This window comes from Lissotriton helveticus, chromosome 6 (assembly GCF_964261635.1).
Source record: "Lissotriton helveticus chromosome 6, aLisHel1.1, whole genome shotgun sequence".
Classification (NCBI taxonomy): domain Eukaryota; kingdom Metazoa; phylum Chordata; class Amphibia; order Caudata; family Salamandridae; genus Lissotriton; species Lissotriton helveticus.
In genome coordinates, this window is record NC_136067.1 from 1,498,562,351 (window position 1) to 1,498,582,835 (window position 20,485).

Genomic DNA, 20,485 nt, shown 5'->3' on the forward strand with positions numbered 1-20,485 from the left:
AGATCAGATTCAAGCTTATATAAATGAGAAACTACCGCCAAAAGAATATTTAGATCGGGAAAGTGTTGATAAGTTGGAAGAAAAATTCACAATAGCTGAATTACGCTTAGCGGTCTTTTCTCTCCCATCTAATAAAGCAGCAGGTGAGGATACACTTCCAATAGAATTATATAAAATTTGTGCAGATGAAATTCTTTTGTTTCTGTGTTTAGTGATTAATTCAATTGGCGATACAGGAAAGGCCCCGGATTCTAGGAAAACTGCCAAAATCATGTTTTAAAAAAAAAAAAAAAACCACCTACGGACTGTGGGTCTTATAGACCAATTTCTTTGATAAACGCCGACGCCAATGCTTATTCCAAATTGTTAGCAATGCGAATGGCACCCCTTATGCCATATTTGGTAAATGATCAACAGCATGGCTTTGTAGTAGGAAGGGATACTACTACCCACGTCAATATGGCCATCACAGCTTTTGATGTGGCTGCTATTAATCTCACCCCACTCGGTATGATACTTTTAGACGCAGAAAAGGCGTTTGACCGAGTGGGGTGGGATTATCTGTGGACGGTTTTGAAACAGTTCGGCATTAAGGGACAATTCCTCAGATGTATACAGGCTTTATATAGGGACCCTAACGCTAAAATTAGCTATGCCGGGTTACTCTCTTCAACTTTCGGGATCTTAAGGGGGACTCGGCAGGGGTGCCCGCTTTCACCCCTGCTCTTTGCTCTTTCCATGGAGCCGTTTATTAATGCCCTGCAAACACAAGAAAAGATTGTTCCAATGCAGCATAAAGATAAAATCCTTAAAATAACAGCATATGCAGATGATTTAGCTATCTACACCACCAATGTGGTGGATGCACTACTTGGAATAACAGAGGAAGCTAAAAACTTTGGAGTTATCTCAGGTTATAAATTAAACATCAATAAAACACAAGTCATCATGAACTACCAAGCTAATTCCGTAGTGTCAGGTCTTTGTAAATCCGCAGTCTATCTAGGGGTAAAAATCTCCTCTAAGTCTAGTGAAATAAACATACTAAACTATGAATCCTTACTAAAAGAGGTGACCACGCTGTTCAAAAAATGGCATAAGATTCCACTTAATCTACTTGGTCGAATTAATCTGATCAAGATGAACATCTTGCCGAAATTTTTATACTTCTTTCGCTCCATTCCATTTCGGGTCAATAATCTATTCTTTAAAAAATTAGATGGAATTCTAAGTAGTTTTATTTGGGGTTATAAGAAGGCCAGAAGGTCTATGACTATCTTAAAACTACCACTTGAAAAAGGGGGTCTGGATTTTCCGGACTTTAAAGCTTATTTTTTTGCATCTTTCTTAGGCCGGCTTCGTAGTTTGTTTGTTAACAATCAATACTTTTTTTATCAGTTCATGCTTGGCACTAACTCAAAGCAATTCTTGGCAAAAGTGCAAGATCCAAACTATTTTAAACGCGTAAAATTCAAGACGGCGAGAGATGCGGTACGTATCTGGAACTTGATCCTCAGTCAGTGCGATACTTCTTTTTTTCACATTGAGTTACCACTCTGGGACAATCCGGGGCTTCCTGATATTTTTTGTGATAAAATTGGGCGGGACTGGGCCAAGTTTGGAATTAAGAAGCTAGGAGATTTGTATGGTACAGACGGATTCTTACCATTTACAACATTGCAAACTTTGTATAATTTGCCGGAGGTAATGATATTCAAGTACTTACAAATCAAGGACTATCTGATTCGTAAGATGAACCTGAAGCAAATAACTAGCTCAGCCATTTGGAGCTGTTTCTACTCTACGAAAAAGAAATCACTAATTAGTCTGGGATACAAATGTTTTCGTCTAAACAAATTAGACGAGTGCCCTAGATTGGCGTCAAAATGGTCTGACGATTTGGGAATTAAAGTGACATCCCAGAATGTTTCAGATGCACTATATAATATTAATAAAGCAGTCCATTCTTCTAGTCTGAAATTACAACTTTATAGGACGGTTAGCCAACTTTACTATACTCCACTAAAAATATCCAAATGGAGACAAAATGCTACTAGTAGTGATCGTACAAAATGCCCTAAATGTGGTCTGGTGGCAGCAGACCTCATACATATGATCTACTCATGCCCTCTGTTAACTAAATATTGGTTAGAAATCGAAAATGTCTTACTCCAAAAGCAACTAATCAATACCTCAATTACGGCATCTTTGGTATTACTTTCTATATACCCTACGGGTATCATAAATAGGAGTTGGTTAAGTATAGCTTTGTCTTGCGCCAGATTGGTGGTAGCTAGGGCTTGGATTTCACAGAACCCACCTCACACGATCGAGTGGTGGAATCTTCTACATGAAATTTATACTATGGAAAAGGCACTGGCTAAGGGTAGAAGTTTAAAAGCAACCATCAAATTTGAAAAAATATGGGATAACTTCTCGTAAATCTTACCTGGATTTGTTTAATGGAATTTCTGTGTTTTGGATAACATTTTTGATCTTGCTAAGAACTTATATTTATGTTCGACTGCGACTAGTCTTTTTTTTTCTTTTTTTAGGTACTTTTTTCTGTTGAAAGCTGATCTGTCCCGTCAACGATTGAACATTATTATTTTGTGTATGTATATAAAAATTGCTATGCTCCTGGACTTGCTTGTCAAATAAAATAAAAAAATAAAAAATAAAAAAAAGGATTCATTCCGATGTTGTTAAAAGGCATATTAAGACATTTCTAGTTTCACTTTCCAGAGATGCTTCAGAATGTAAACCCGGTCTGCCTGAACTTGACATTATTTTAATTTTTCACTGCAGAAGGCAGTGAAGGTCTATACTGAGGCCTGCTCTGACCTTGTTAAAACCCATTGGATTGCAGGCTTTAATCAGCAGAGTTCCTGAAAAAAGCAGTGAAATATTGGCTACATCCCTATGGTTGGCAAGAATGAAATGCTGATAACGTCAGGTCCCTTTCACTAGGGGGACAACAGCTACCAAGGTTTTCTGGTATGGTACCAGACATCATAGAGATGCAGACTGGCCAGTAGTGATACCTCCCATACTTTTAAAGGGCAAACCTATGACTCATGCTGCCTTGACAGATGGCAATATGTTTTAAAAGGGAATATTATGCGCATCTGGTCTTGTGATTCAATTCCGATTTTATTAGGTATTAAAGGAACGTGCTAATTGAATTAAAAAATAGTGATGGGAGGAATACTTGACTGAATCTCAGGCACTGGTACCTACTCAGGCCACATTCCAGTCCATTCCTTTTAATTAGGCCGAAACCAGTCTCAGGTTCCGTGTTCACTGCTCCAGAGATCTCACGCTACGCCTTACTAAAGATGCTTAAGTAGGCTGAAACTGGTCTTGGATTGCTTTTGTATCAATCTGTAGTAGAAATGGTCTGGAGCTCACTGTGACACTGGATTAAAACTAGCCTGGCTGATGACGGGTGATGCCCCGAAACCGGTCTCTTGATGCTTGTTTCTGGTCCAGGGAGGACGTGGCTTGGCAGTTTGGGCTGGACTGTTCCCATGAGGGACAGGGTCAAGACTGATTTGCATATGGCTGGGTCCAAACTAGGGTGGCGTGGTGAGCAAAAGAACAATGGATTAAACTCAGATGTTTGTGACTGGGGGTGAATGTTTGCATTGTTCAGAATTCCCTCAATCATTTGTTCCTTTTGCAACTGGAGTTCCTGCTGGACTGTACACTTTGGAGTATGACAAAGGGTGATTTTCAGATGGCTGGCCTCTGTCTAGATTGGCACAGTGGACTGGAATGTGGCTTCAGCCATTGCTAGTGGCCTTTGTCTTTGTTGTTTATTGCACACGTCGAATTCAAAACATAGGGGCAAGTTTAATATAATTACTTTCTTCTCCTGGATCTTCCCACCCTTGTGCCGTAGTCTCCATTGTGTTCTTTGTCAAGCTTTGGCTGTATACATTAATTTGCTGAGAATCCCAGCCTTGCCAAAGTTTCTCTGGAGATGTTTAGTACCCCCTCACCTTATCAAAGAAAGGAGAAATCAAGGAAGAACAAGAGAAAACACGGGCATTTTACTGTTGTAGCATAGTACTGGTAAAACCTGGACTGGACCAGTGTCCAGTTTGGACTGGCATGCTGTCTGATTCTGATGCACAAGGTGGAGTAGATTCAGAGTAGGTATTGGAAGGACCAGAAAGTTATTTTACATGCAAGCAGAATATACTTACACAGCACTACTCCTTTCAGTATGGGGGCAAATCTCTTACCTTGAAAGGGTAATGCCTTTCAGCATCAGGGTGAATCTCTTACCTACTCCAAGGTGGTGGAAAAGATTAATAGGCCAGACACCGACCAGGACATCTGTGCTGATCCCTGGAGTGCCAAGGATCAAGGAGGTCTTTGAACAGCAGGAGCAAGATGGAGGACAACAAGAAAAAAATGAACGACAGAGACAAAGCCGAAGGTAGAGAGCAAAGTCTGACCCAAAATGGGAAACAGCAAGGGAGATAGCGAGGAAAGTGATGAGACACAAGGCCAGGTGTATGAACCAAAGCAGGAGTGGAGAGCTAATACAACATTAGGTTGTTTTCAGGCATAGAACCATGAATGTAGTGCAGTTAAATATGTCCAGCTCACGCTAACCCAAAAGTTAAATTCCACACCAGGAAGTTTGTACGCCTGCTGTCAAGCGCAGGTTTTCTGGGTGAAGCTTGTGATGTCTTCTTGATTCAAAGAAAGGGCCTTTTAGCCTCAGAGGCAGTGCCAGGCACCAGATTGGAACAGGAAGTCTCACAAAGCTCGAGAAGGCAATTCAGTAACAAGGGAAAAAACTGCAGGCCAGGGAAACCCTTTTGACTGGCCAGGCCAAACACAGAGGTGACTAGGAGAGTAGAACATGGGGTCCCTTAGGTCCAGTGACCAAGCAAAGGTGCAGAAACAATTGTGACGCAATCTGATAATGAGGCCCTTATATAGCAGATTCCAGGAGATGACACCATCTACAGGAAAAGGTTAAGCCATCTTGGATAGAGAAGGAGTAAGAAACTGTAACACAAGAATTCACAATAGAGATGTGGTATAAAATGGGAAACATAAAGCGGTGGGGGATTCTTCTAGAAGAAGGAAGTTTTAGTGTTACTGTGACACTTTTTATCATAATGTGATGCTGGCTAGTTCCAGACTGAGCAACATGGCTCTGTCAGCCATGTTGAGGCCTGCACTCTCTGTATGATATGGAACAAGGACAGGCTCACTTAGATGAAGAGCTCTACCGGACAAGAGAGAAAGCAGGTTACAACTTAGACAGAAGCCTAAAGCAAGAGAGGCAGAAAGATTCGAACTGGGATTAGTCAAACAGTGAAACGAAGTGGGCCCAACATGCAACTTCTTTAAGTGGATCAATAAATAGCTTGCAACCATTAAAGACAGATGCCTACCCAATGATCCACTACCACAGAGCTGCAATTCAAGACAGGAGATTATTAAGCCTAATTCACAAGTAGTTTGAGAAGGCGTATCCTTTTTAGGGGGCACTTGAAATAGCAGCTCTTATAAAGCACCCACAGACCTCACCAAGCGCTTTGGAATAAATAGAAAGAGGCACAAGCACAATAAATGGCTCTGAAATGTGTCTAGAAATCGTCTACAACTGATTTTTTAACCTACGCTAGCCTACTCTGCAAAGACTCTATGATGCTGCATCATAAATGCCTTGGGCAAAACCCGCAGCAACACAGAAGGTTTTCAAAGACTGTTCGGGGGCCAAACAAAGAGACAAGGAGAAGTTGGCAAAGTTAAACAAGGATCAGAGGCTAGAGGTGGCGATGGCATTAAGGAAAACAGACTTAACAACACTCCCTTACCAAGGAAGGACTTAAAACATAAATACATGAATTACATCAGATGATTACTGAATTATCAACTCACACATGCAAAGCCTAAAGTTAGAACTGTTCGCTGCAGGTAGTGGACATAACAAAGATTTCCAGGTGATGGGAGATGTTGCCACCCAGAGCCAGTAAGTGAAAATGTCCCAATCTGTGTGTTTCAACTTAGAACAAGAAGCAAAAGACTTGAGGGAGAAATGTGTTGATTTAGAAGTTAGATCATGCAGGGACAATACAAGGACACACAACATGAAGGAGGTCGAAGAAGGTATAGGATATTGGGGTTTGTGTGGACGTATTCAGGGCTACCCTGCTAAAAGATTAGGATTACACAATTCTGATAGTCTGAACGCAGAGTAGGAGCCCCTAGAGAATGCCTAGGGGATGACACACAGATATCCTAATAAAACCCGGGTCTTCCCAACAGAAGCACATTAGGAAGACAAGAAAATAAGATCTGAAAAAAAATGTCTTTATTCGCTGTTCTACAAATCTCTATCAAGCTCTCTCTCAAACCATCCTCAACAAACAGGAGGGCATTAATACCTATCACAATGGAGCTTTAAAAGAGACAAATCAAGTGTAGATGGGCTTTTGTATGCGCACTCTAGTTTCAACTAAAATCAAAATCCTTTACCAAATGCACTAAAGGGGAAAGACAAGAAACAATCTGGAAGTTAAAAAAAATTGAAAAATCTACAAGTCAAGAAACTCAACCAGAAAGGTGGAAGCCACAGGAAAGATGTGAAAAACTGTATACTTCAAGGACAATCACAGACAAACACAGATAGTGGACTACTGACGCTAGATTGAGGATCTATGGGAGAGGAGTACCTGATTTATTCAGCTGACATATATGTGTGTTTCCATTTATCCATTTTTATAAATGTAACAAGCAACTCGAGAAATGGAGGTCAAAGCTTTAAACAGAGAGTTTGGGAACCTGGGGATGGCAATCATCCGCAATATCCTTTTTCAACATGGGATGGATGTATCTGATCCCTTTCCTGCAAAAAGGGCATAAAAATTAGACAATAGACGTTTTGCAGTCAAAGTTAGGAGAGTTATATGTGGGGCGAGGAAAAGGGTGGGCTCTGGCCCATGGGGACCAGATACACTTTTAGCAAAAGGAAACCTTATTCTTCTAAACTATCAACAAAGCATTGTTAAAGTATGTACTAATATTACTTACTCTTACACCATCTTTTTATATAACTCAATAATTCTATACTATAATCCTGGGTCGGCAACCGTTTGATATGCAAGGAATATTCAAAGCTAACTGAGGCATGATAACCAATATGCCACTGATGGGAAAACAGCTAGTAGCCCCAAAGTGGAAGAGTAAAATGCCACCTAATGTTCAGCAGTAGGCAGGTATGTAGGGGTCCTAGATAGTGAAGGAGATAATAACATGGGATCTTCACAAACAAAGGGGAACATTTGTGAAATTGTGGAAACTATTGATGGATTACTTTTGTGAGGGATTCTCCCATTCTGGGTTTCCCTCGACCACTCTGGTCCCTTAGACTCACAGAGGGATACACAAATAGTAAGTGAAAGTGAAAATATCATATCATTCATAATGTGATTTTGTAGAGCATGTTTTGTACAAATTTGAACCTCTGCTGCATTGCAAGATTAATGAATGCGTATTGAGTTTCCCATTGATGGGGAGGCCGCCCATGGCCTAAAATACTAGTGGCCCCTGGGCCACTAGAGTGCTAAAGCTTTGGCACTGTAAGTAATGTCTGTTACTTGAGTAGATCACCTACTCAAGTTATGTAAAATGTACAAACATTTCTGTGGAAAAACTATAGGTGACAACTTTGCTAGATTTCTTTCTGTTCAATATCAAATATGCTACGTTACCCTTCATGTTTTAATAAGCGGATTAGGCTGCTAAATTAGCAATGTCTTTTTGGCTAAATACATGAAATTGATAGAGCTGCTTGAAAGTATTAATCTTTGTAATGTAGCTATATTTCAGAAAATATGTTACATTTCACCTAAAACAAAAATTCTTTCTCACTAAAATAGGCAATTGCTTTCAGCAACCTTCCTGCTCTTATTTTGTTACAAGTATAATCCACTGTGTGTTGCCATTGATTACAACATGTAAAATGACACTAAATGGTACACGAGACAAGGACATAGGGATAAAACTTAAACTAAATGAGTAAGATACTACACCCCCAGATAACAGATATCCTAAAATTGCCATTTTTATTATATATAATTTTATTTCACCAAGTAAAATTGCACAGATTAAATTAAATCATATCATCAAGAAAAATATTGCTTGATTCACACTGACAAGGAGAGAGTGCTTTTACTTTTTATTTGACAATCTGTAATTCAGTAGAGCACAAGGCCCAAAGAATGTCAAGGCAGGACTGATTCTATACCCTATTTTTATGTATCCACATGAAATATACTAACTCCATTAGAAGTAGCCCAGTGCAGTTACTGAGGGTCTCTGGTGTCCAAGGAGCACACATGATTGGTTATGCGAACTCTAGCTCTGCTAATCCCAGTCCCAGAAACACCAGGCCCAGAATTGAAAGTGATCCTGCAGAGGCAGCAGGCAGTTCTATATCCTGCCCCCATCTGCCCACATATTGCAGCTGTCATCTGTAACTTAACCCACTCTAAAGAGGCCGTAAGCGTGTGCAAATTTGAGCCTTTTATTTCCCCGGAAAAGGGAAAACCAAGAGGTTTGGGTAGGGTTTTCCTGGGTCTAGTTGTTATACTCAAGTCCGAAACAAATACCTTGTAATTCATGCATACATGCATAGGGACCTATTGGTGAGGGTCAATGAATCCAACAGAAACACATGTACATAGTCAGTAGCTATTAAATGAAGTCAGCTTTGTTCCACCTGCTTTGGACACAGTGCCAATAGATATATTGATACAGAACTATCAAATCCATGTTGGATACTGTATTCTTTGTGTAACTTTAGATCTAAAATTGTGGTGTTGAGTATTTGATTCACAATCATGGTTTTGAAAAATATGATTGTACCTAATTAAGAGCAAGGAGAATGATTTTAATAGCTTATAAAAAATATTCCAAGTTATTGCCAATCGCACCACAAAATTGCACATTTTCTGAAAAACATACAATTCCTATCACTAGCACATTTGCCGAAGATCCCAGCGGTTAAATGGCAAGTTTGGAACCGTTGCTAATCACGCAATTCAGTTGCAGACTGATAGGAATCAAAATCACTGGTCTTGGTTTCTTCTCACCGTTCTTTGGTTAACCCAACTTCTCTACTTGTCTCCACTTATAGTTTGTTTTCTTTCTCATACTTTGGTCTTTCTGATAAATTTTCAATATTTAGAATGTAGGGGTGACTGAGAGTGTTTTAGTGTCTGAGGAGAGCACGTCACACTAATGACTGAAAAACACAAGGAAACAACATATTATTGATGCGGTTTCACATACCAAGCATGGAACCCGATGTTCTACTATGTTGATTGTATTCTGCAGGTTGGCAGGCAGCTTTCCATTCTCGGGTCCCTCATAAACGCCCACAGCTGGTGTAGATGAGGACTGGGGCATGTCAGACTCAGCAGCCTGCATAGAAGAAATCCGTTTGTTATCACAGTCGACAAAACCTGCACAGAAGTGTGCATGTTAAAGTCTTGGACATGCAGTATGATACTGTGGCCCATGTGAGGACAAAAACTTTACTGCTCACTGAAGACTATCTGGCAAGGCCATTCTTTAGTGTCATTTACTCTTTACAGCCTTTATGCGGTACTGAATTGCTAGTAAAAGAGGCGTTGTATATCTGAGAGGTTGCATGTATGTCATTTGTGTGGCTGTCTGTATGACAGTGATCTGTGTGAGTGCTGTTATGAAATGGACTCTGGAGGTAGCAGTACTGAGCTGTAGTGATGTCATCAATAGAAGGTTGATGCTGAGGTTGAAAGTAGGAGGTGGGAAGGGAGGTCAGTTGGAGGTAAGCTCCTGTAGAGAAATGAGCACAGTTGTTGGGAAAAAGGAGTGGATGACAAATGTGACGCGATAACTCAGGTATGTTCAATAAATACTTCTGCACAGAGAGCCTGTGATGGAACCCATTATAATTGAGCTATCCATAGTATTCCTGAAGCTGTTCTGAGAAACCACAGATGTGTTTGAGGGAGCCAACCCAAAACATTCATAAGAATTGTGGATGATGAGGATCTTGAAATCTATACTACTATTATAAAGGTAGAACTTTGAGGCTTTGAGGCGGGTAAACTCGGGAACCACAGCGCCAATCCACACACCCGATACATCTTTGTAATCCTCAGGGTGTGCAGATGGACATAGGCTATATAAAGTAAAAAAAATACGTTATATTTAAAAAAAATTACATTAAAAAAAGTAGTCCCTGAGAAGTAGCGCCGGCCGCGACCTGCGTGTTCACGTCAGGAGCGCGAGGAGGAGCGGCGGACATGGCGCGAGGGAGGAGCGGTGACGAGCGGCCGGTGAGGAGCTGCGGACCGGGCGGACATGGCGCGGGGGAGGAGCGGTGTCGAGCGGGCGGTGAGGAGCAGCAGACCGGCGGGAAGAGAGGTGAGCGGCGGAGCGGTGAACTGAGGAGCGGCGAAGAACAGAGGTGAGCGGCGGAGCGGTGAACTGAGGAGCGGCGGCTGAGGTAAGGCTCCGGGGGACAATGTCGGGGCAGGCGGGGGACTCAGAGCGCCTCAACACGGACAATGTCGGGGCACACGGGGGTCGGGGCAGGCGGGGGACGGGGACTTACGCACATTCTGTTGACAGACCATGGTAGAGGCCTTTGCATAGTGGTAAGTCTGTCACCCAAGCTGGGCTGCGTTGATAGGTTCACCGGATTTCGAAAATCAAACACCGGAACACTGCATAAACAAGGAAGTAACACTGCAATTTATCATCGATCAGTGGGCACAGAATGACTTAACCAAAAGTGATCAGCATCATAGAAAACACTAACAGTGAGTCACTAAAAGGAATTAAATGCAAAGTTTACACACAGTGTCCTCTGTTTTATACTGCCATAATTGTGTACTTTTCAGCATTTCACAAGGTAAGGCTCCGGGGGACAATGTCGGGGCAGGCGGGGGACAGGGCGGGCGGGGGCCCAAAATGCTGGACAATGTCGGGGCAGGCGGGGGTCGGGGAAGCCTGATTGCTCCCGGACAATGTCGGGACGGGCTGCTAGTAACTAGTATTTCAGGTGAACTGCCAGGATTCATAACAATACGCACCAATGAGTTAACAATATTTCTGACACCACGTAGTCAAAAGGATGACTGAGAGACTAGTGTGGAAGAATGTGATGAGGAAGGTGAAGTGGGTATAGAAGCTCTTGAAAAAGTGCCCTCATTCTTAGTTGTTATGGAGAAAGTGAAAACGAAATCTATATTGACAATTTTTACTCATCAAGATGAGCAAGTTACTTACCTTTGGTAAAGCTCTTTATGGCAGAGGCTCTATCTAACTGCAGATTCGTCACCTTTTGAATATTTCCCAGGAGTCACACTGGATCCAAAATCTTTTCATCCATAACAGTGCGGGCAGGACTGACACCGTTCCACTCCTGAAATGGTGTGTGGAACCTATATAGGCACCACTGCCATGCACTGATGTCAGTTGCTTTCAAGGCGGTCTTTGCCCCCTTGACGCAGAGCCTAAGAAGCCAATTAGCTTTGACCAGTGTGAAGCTTCCTAGACTTGGAATCTTTTTAATGATAGAGTCCAATTCCCAGAACAGTGAGGAATATGCAGTTAGATAGGGTCTCTACAAGAAAGAGTTATTAAAGGTAAATAACTTGTTCATCTGATAGAGACTTTCAATCACAGATTCTTCACCTTTAGAATAGATATCAAAGCAGTAGTATCTATTTGGAGGTGAGTCGATGAACCAATAAGGTTCTGAAGGATTGTGAGGGCAATCTCTTTGCTACCAGTCCCAGCACAAATCTTGGAGAAACATCTTAATTCTCATCTCATTTCCTATCTGGATGAACATCAGCTGCTTAATGGCTCGCAGCATAGTTTTAGAAACAATCACATCATGGAGACGGCGTTAACTTCTGTGATCAATAACATTCAAACCCAGGTTAAGGCTGGTTATACTACGCTTTTGATTCTTCTAGACCTTACGGCAGCCTTCGATACCATATCTCCTTTGAGACTGGTGGGCCGGCTTAAGGAAATGGGGCTCAGGGGCGCAGCCCTGAAGTTGCTTACCTCATTTCTTACTGACTGGTCACAAATAGTTAAAATGGATCTATTTTACTAGCACCCCAATCCTTTGTTTTGTGGAGTGCCTCAGGGCTCCTCATTGAGTCCGACTCTTTTTAACATTTATGTTGCCCCTCTAGCCAAGGCCGTTAGATCCTTTGGGCTAGGGGTAACATCCTATGCTGATAACACCCAAATGATGGTGTTCATCACAGACAGCATTGAAGCATCTGTAACTAATTTCAAAAACTGCATGCAGGTAGTGGCCTCCTGGATAGTAGAGAATTACCTCTGACCTAACGGGGATAAAATGGAGGTTTTGGTCTTTGGAAATTAACAGCACATCTGGTCCCATGCTTGGTGGCCTGACATGCTTGGTCCCTGCCCCTGCCCAGGTCCCATAGCAAAACTCTTAGTGTTATAGTGGACAACTCCCTCTCCCTGGGCCCCCAGATCAACACAATGGTGTCCACCTGTTTTGAAATGATCATGGTCCTTAGGAAGATTCCTCAATTTCTTTCTTTTTTGCTCCCGAAAGCAGGCAGTTGTTACCCTAGTGTTGTCCAGATTGGACTATTGTAACCCCTTTTATCTGGGCACTAAAAGGGGCTCGTCCATCGACTGCAGCTGGTGCTGAACGCAGCGGCCAGGCTAGTGATGGGCCTTCCCAAATTCCACTCAGTCTCGGCGGTTATCAGTAGGCTGCATTGGCTCCCTCCAGGCCGGAAAATCCTGTTTAAAGTCCTTTGCCTCACTCACAAGGCTTTTTGTAATATAGGCTCAGAAGGTATTAAAAGGCTTTTTCCAAGATATGTTCCCACCAAACAGTTAAGATCTGCCAGTAAAAAATGGCTGGGGGAAAGAGCCTTCTCCGTTGCTGCTGCCAGACTCTGGAATTCCTTCCCTCTCTCAATTTCTGGACAAAAGTCTCTCTCTTCACCAGCTAATCAGTGTGAGCATTACACGTATTTCAACTGCGGGTTCTTTCCGCAACCCCTTGACGCCTCTAGGCAAAGTTTGTGCTTTACAAGATTAATATTAATTCATGAGTTCATTCATTCAAACTGCCCTTCTAGCCGAACCTGGCAGTCCAGACAGTAGTGCTTTGTGAATGCATTATGTGCCTCCCACATAACTGTCAGGCAGATTTCAACTACAGGAACTATGCATGCCAACGCAGTGGCAGCAGCTTTGTCAGTGATGGCATTTTCATGTAGTCCTTCTGGAGGTTGCTTTTTGGCCAATGCATAGTAAACCTTTATGTAAAGAAAGAGCCAGAAGGAGATGGCCCTTTTCTGCAGTCTTGCCATAGTCTGAGTGACCTGGGGTAAGGCATGAAACTAAACCGTGTCTAGAATGGCTCAGATGAAGGGGAGTGTCTAAGAAGGCATCAGGTGTGACTTCAGCAAGTAGTTGATAAACCTCAGAGATGAATTTTTGTGCTGACTACGAGCAATAAGCAAGCAATTCTAAAAAGCGAATTTTAAAGCATACAATTTATCTAGTTTTTAATTTCATTTTAATTGACTGTTGTATCGTCCTAAACTGTAGCTGCTATCTGTTTTATCACTGCTGGAGCTGACTACTAGCTCACTACTTTGCGATTGTCTCCTCTGCACTCTGCACTTTAAAATCTTCTTTGGCACCTGAGGCGGAAAGCCGGGTGACCGTAGGCCTCTTCGACCTTTTAGCCTTTCCCTCTTCCCTACTCACCCTTGCTGTGACGCGCTGCGCGGCCTGCAGTCTCCCGCAGTCTCCCGACCCATTCAGCCGTTGCATCGGGCTGCTGAGGGGTATTCGGGGACCGGCAGGCGTGCAGTTCTGTTGCGGCCATCTTGGGGGTAGGCTGGCTCGCGAGGCGGCAGTCTAGTTGTGCAGAATCGCGCCGCCTTAAAACGACGTGCCCCTCTCTCCGCGCAGCGGACGCGTGCTGCGGAGGCGCCTAAGGAGCGCCAAAGGAAAGCCCGTCTGCGCCCGTCCACGTCCCGGAGGCGGACGGGCGCGGGCCCGGCTGGGCAGGTATAGCTAGGATGTTAACATACACTAGGGATGAGTTGTTTTCCCTTAGGCCCACTGGCAATGCCTGCTCTAGGGTTTTCCCCAAACTTCCTCGGATCAGTCACATATGCTTGGCTTGTGGCTGGGCGCCAGGCCAGGGACTTGTCTCCTCTCTTAGTCCTCTTCCCAATAGCAGAAGGTGTTTGCTGCTGAATACTAGGTCTTTGGGAAGGCATGCACTTGATATCCATAATCTACTAATGGACTCTAAAGCGGACTGTCTGTTCCTGACGGAGACATGGCTGGGTGAGGGCGCTGGACCTGACATTGCAGCTGCCATCCCCCCGAGCCATGTCCTCCTCAGGAAGGACAGAATCAGCGGAAAGGGAGGTGGTGTTGCTCTAGTCATCGACAGGCGCATCACATGCTCCATTCTTCCCTCGGACAATATTACTGGGTGTGAGGTTCTTGCTTTTTCACTCGCCTTTTCTCCCCAGCAATCATGTATAGGGCTGTTGGTCTATAGGCCCCCGGGCCCAATGGGCACTTTTTTCGAAGAACTCCATTCGGCCATTTCCACGCTATGCCTTAGATCTAATCACTGCCTTCTCTTAGGCGATTTTAATATTCATATGGACATTGTGGCAGATCCCGACAGTATCAAACTCAATGACATCACCTTATCCCTAGGACTTATCCCGTATCTTTGGGCCCCCACGCACTGCAAAGGTCACACATTGGACCACATTTTTTCCACTGCCCCTGTCGACCTGCTCTCTCTCACTCCTGTTCTATGGTCTGACCACTTTTTGGCGGATTTCCAGATCCTTCTCAAGGAGAGGAGTGCCTACAGTGGACAGTGGCGTGATGCGTATCCCGCCGGAGCGTTCCACCGGGTTTCCCCGTCTATGCTGAGGCAGTCCTTAGACACTCACCCATGCCTGCTGACGGGTACTCTGGATGAGGACCTTGAGCTCTTGCAGAGCTGGCTGACCCAACGGCTAGCCGACCTTGCTCCTCCTTTGCCCCCTAGGACACGATCAGTAAAGGTATCTGCCCCCTGGTTCTCACCAGCACTTGCTGTTAAACGTCGGCAATGTAAAAAAGCCGAAAGGGTCTGGCGTAAGCACTACGACGCTAGCGCTAAGGAAACCTATAGAGCCTTGGTTAGAGACTATCACCAGGACATCACAGCTAGTAAAAAGTCCTACCTGGCTACCAGAATAGAAGATGCTTCCAGTTCCTGCAAGGACATTTTCAGGATAGTCAAGGACTTTACCTCGCCGCCATGGTGCACCCCTAAATCTACGCATTCTGAATCCTGGGTTTCCGAACTCGCTGACTTTTTTTCCAGCAAAATTCGGACTATCCAGGCCTCCTTTGGAACCATTGATATGTCTCCCATTCCTGACCGGTGTTCCCCATATCGGTGCCCAACCACTGTGGGCCCTGCCCTTTGGAACTTTCCTCCCCTGACTACACAGGCTTCCTTAGATCTCCTCACTAAATTGAAATCTGGCTCTCCGTCTGACCCGTGCCCTGCTAGTCTCCTGGCACAATTGGCGCCTACGTTAAACCACCTGATCAACTAGATACTTAATCTCTCTCTTAGCTCGGGTGAGGTCCCCCTGCCATCGAAACAGGCTTTCATCCTGCCTCTGATCAAGAAAACTAACCTAAATCCAGAATCCCACGCTAATTACAGACCCATCTCCCTCTTGCCAGCACTCGCGAAAGTAGCTGAGAAACATGTTCACACCACCCTGTCCCTTTTTCTCGAGACCAACGACATACTCCACAAGTCGCAGTCTGGTTTTCGCTCCAATCTGAGCACGGAAACAGCTCTGCTCGAGGTCACCGAGGCGATTAAGGAAACCTTAGACAATGGAGGTAAAGCCATGTTGGTGATGCTGGACCTTTCGGCGGCGTTCGACACTGTCCCCCATGACCGTCTCCTTTCTAGACTCTGGGAGATTGGTCTGAGGGGGACGGTGTTCCAGTGGTTCAGGTCTTTTATTTCGAATCGCCAGCAAACGTTCTGGGCCCCCCCTTTCTCGGCCGCCATGCCGTCCTTGGAGGTCGGAGTTCCACAGGGCTCAATCTTGAGCCCTGCGCTCTTTAACATCTATATGACCCCATTGGCGGCATTGGTGGAGGATTTCGGGGCCCAGATCGTCTCGTATGCGGATGATACACAACTGTTGTTTACTGGTGACAAGGGTTGCGATTTTGACGGGCCATCTATTCGGGGCTGCCTTGGGGCTGTGTTTGACTGGTTTAGTCGCAACAGCCTCAAGTGCATCCCCGACAAGTCAGAGGTACTTTTCTTTGGCGGTCCCGCGGACCCTAGATGGAAGGAATGGTGGCCTATTGCCATGTTCGCTCCTGTTAGCGATTCAGGGGCTGCTAAGAATCTGGGCATCCAGATTGACAACAGCCTCTCCTTCAGGGCCCAGGTGTCTGCTCTGGCCGGCAGGTGCTTTGCGATCCTGAAGATGCTGAGGAAGTTCCTGCCACTTCTTTCCTTAGAGCATAGAAAGATTACGGTACAGGCCCTGATAGGCTCTCGCCTGGACTATTCCAACGTACTATACCTGGGCCTTCCGGACTTCCTCCTTGCGCGTCTCCAGGTTGTGCAAAACTCGGCTGCCCGGGCCATCTTTGGCCTTACTAGAAGAGCCAGGGCCAGTGAACTTCTTAAATCCCTTCACTGGCTGCCTATTAAGAAGCGGATCACCTTTAAATCCCTGACCATTGCCTTTAAGGCCCTTCATGGCATGGGTGCATGTTATCTTCAAAAACGTATCAGCTTCTATCTCCCTTCTAGATCCTTGCGTTCCGCCACCCAGGCCAGGGCAGTCACCCCGGTGATTCGTCGTGCCTGCTGCGGGGGGCGGTCCTTTAAACATCTCGCCCCCTGGCTTTGGAACGCTCTTCCTTTGTCACTCAGATCTAACACCAGTCTGTTGGCATTTAGGAAGGATCTGAAGACTCTGCTTTTTTGCAATAACTTGTTCTTCAGTACCTTGTCCGTCTCCCTGTCTGCCTTCCACGTCGGGTCTGTGAGGGTCTTCAGCGCCGGGACACTCTTCGGAGTAGCCGTGCGCTATAAAAGTACCCTCTTAATATAACATAACATAACATGAGGTTCACATAGTCTGGAGGTGGTTGAAGGCTGTCTGGGGGATTAGGATGAAGGCCTACGCCCTTCTTTGGCACCAGAAAACAGGGAGAATAACAATCACTACTCACTTCTGGCACAGATACCCTCTTGATAGCTCCTTTGGTCAAAAGGGTTTGACCTTCCTGCCATAAGATGGATAGATGGTCCTCCATCAGTGGTTCCGGGTACAGCAAAAGGTGCAGCAAAGTGGTCATGACAGGTAAAGCAGAGCCCTATCAGACGATAAGCAGGACCCACGAGTCTGATATTATAGCTTGCCAACCCGATAAGAATTGTTGGATCCTGTCTACAACAAGGTGGCTTTGCTCCACTCAGTGCTATTAAGTTGTTTGCAAGGGTAGTCATGGGGGGTCAGTAGAGTGTCTGCCATGCTACCCCTGACTGTGGTCACTACCACCTCGCCTGTGGAACTTCTAGGCACCTTGCTGAGAGTATGAAGTGGCTGTAAGTATGAACTACCTCTACCGAAACCACAAAAGAAACAGTGGGTGTGCTATGGCTGACAAGGCAGGGCAGATAAGCCCAGGGAGTGTACTGTCGCCCTGTTGTCGTTTTGTCTTTAAATGGAATCTGATTAGTCCCCAAAAAAAGCAAGCCCATCAACGGACACATCCATAAGGACAATTGGACATCACCTGAAAAACTTGTAGACTACAGCCCGGCATGGAAACGAATGGTGACACTAGTGCCAATGGTTCGTCCAATGGTATCTGTGGTATCCAGGCCACAATGAATTGTACATTTGGCAGTGTTGCAGCCGTCCTGCACTGCTTTAGTCAGGACAGGATGAAGTTCTTCTGGGATCCATGGAAGGACTTGAGTAACCGAATCCTAGAGAGCGTGGATATAGCAGCCTAGCAGACACACCTGCCATTCACTGACCTGAAGGCTAAAGCAGTGGAATACCCTCTTCCCAAAAGTCTCCACTGTATTGGACTCCCCATACGGGGGAGTAGTTGGAAGGTTATTTGGATTCATCTGACTGGTGGAAGCCTCCACCACCAAGCTCTCAGGAGAGGGGTGAAACAAAACGTCCATGGTACAGGGGCAAGTTGGTGGTGCCTCGCAATGTGGTAACCGACTAAAGGGACCAGAGAAAGGTTTGGCTCAGACCCCTAGGAGGCTATCATTGAGTGCCTCATTAAAAGGAAGTAGGGCGTTAGTAGTGGTTTGCCCCGGTTGGAGTATTTCAGTCAGGGCATCTGTTTTGTCCTCTAAGGTGGGGAGCCTGAGGTTGAGAACTTTGGCTGTTCTCTACCACAAAAGAAGCACTTTCTTTAGTGACAGGACCTGGCAGTGAGACCAGGCCAGAAAAAGGGCAGGTGTCAAGACCAGTAGTATCTTGGAGATCATCATACTAGTTTTCGTCATGGTAGGGCTGGCTAATTTCATCCTTTGCATCATAGTCACTATTGGAATCCATCCCAAACAATGAATGTAGCATATGATATCTGCCACCCATAGGTGGGACACTAAGCGGGTCAAATGAAGAAGGCTGTGATTCGATGTAAACTGATCATAGCCTCAGATGAGGTTGAAGCCATGCTAACTCAGAGTTGGAAAGTACAATGAGCGCTTCGTGTATTGACACACCTGAAGATTTGGAGTGCAACGATGATCAGCCCTGGTATTGACTCTTGCGAGTTCTGGATTGGGAACATAACTGAGTCTGACCCTTTCACTTTTGACTGGTCATGATGTGGTGTCTTGTTCTGCTTGGTGACGTAGAGTTTCACCTTGCAGTACTGTATGGCATTCGGGTTCATTGACGAGTAGTCACTGCAGGCCTTGAAGTCATGATTCGACTACTGGCAAACCTAATAAAAATCTGTCATAGGCATTTGCGTGTGACAGTCCGTACAATGTTTAAAATCTGATGAGGTGATATTTCACTTGCACACTGTAAAACACTTGAGGTAAAAGAAAATCTCAAAGAATGAGAGGTAGCTCCAGATCGGAGTCTGGCAGTACAAAAATAAAGGAACGGACACTAGCGCATGGGAGTGGCTTATGGGTCGGCTAGGTATGTCATTTCCAGAGCAGAATGGTGTAAGTGCGGGGCGGCAAAACAAAACCTACCAGCGTGCAGATGTACTGCTGAAAGTTTAGTAATCTGCAGAGAGATGTCTCTATCAGAAGCTTGCATGTTAAGAACAAACTTTCCAAGAAATAATCTTCCTACACTGGTTTCACACTCAATACTGAATGGTCAGATACAAATGAATTATATAGCAGTGACACCTCAACAAGGATTGCATAGGGAATAGAAGCACATATGTTTGTACAGTTGGAACACAGCAGAGCTCTGTGGCCCATATGACTTTAAATAAACAAATTTGAAATCCCTGCCAAATGGGCTGGGAGGGGGAGGCCATCTGGTGGTTTGGCAATCTGGATTGCGAGTCACACTGGGTGTCAGGCGGAGCGGGTATACACGTGTTCGCAGGACATCCAGTGTGTGCGGCTCACTTGGCCTGGCAAAACTCCGTGGGCCATTGTCAACGTCTACTCGCGCCCGGTTGCCCCGCCAAGTGAATCACCTACCTTAAATGATCTGGCTTCCTTCCTGGGTCAACTTCCGGGTGAATACAAGGTGGTACTTGGAGGAGACTTCAATTGCCACTTTGAACCCTTGGAAGGTTTACTCGATGGTGCCCTTACGGCCGAGGACGACCATTGGGGGGTTCCACCCTCTTCTTCCCCTCACCCTAAAGCCTGGTCCCCTCTAGCCTTACAGCTCATGTCCCTTACCTTGAATGGCGCGCTGAGGGCGTGTAATGGTCGCACTCCTTCCGATACCCCCTCGGTGTGTACATTCAACAGGAGGGGCCATGAGTCGAGGCTAGATTATATTATGGTGGATATTTCACTCTGGCCCAAAGTGCGGGACTTTAGGGTTATTAAGAGGACAGACAGCGACCACAACGCTCTCTGCTTAAATATTGTGTGCCCTTCGCCCTTGACGGACTCATCCCCAGCTGGCCAAGGGGCTGATATGGGGGATTTGCTCCTGACCACAAATAGGCGCCGAGTTAAGTGGGGAAAGCTTGTAAATTCGGAGGAGTCAATCAAGAAACTATACGAGCTGGCGCTCCCAAGCCTCATGGAGGTGGAGGCCCTTCTGAACGAACCAAGAACCGCTGATTACTGTGAGAAACTGGGAAACATTCACCAGGTTTTAGTGAGGGACTTGGCCGAGGTATTTCA

At 45.0% G+C, this 20,485-nt stretch overlaps 1 protein-coding gene across 1 annotated transcript in view; it reads right to left on the minus strand.

The window, feature by feature from the left end:
• Positions 1–714: 714 nt before the first annotated feature.
• Positions 715–20,485, minus strand: part of LOC144762757 (uncharacterized) — a 408,845-nt gene continuing 389,074 nt past the window's right edge. Inside the window, exons 4-5 of the mRNA XM_078648008.1 lie at positions 9,325–9,456; positions 715–759 (exon numbers count right to left, since the gene is read on the minus strand). Coding sequence (XP_078504134.1) covers positions 715–759; positions 9,325–9,456 — 177 coding nt within the window. The remainder of the gene's footprint in view (positions 760–9,324; positions 9,457–20,485) is intronic.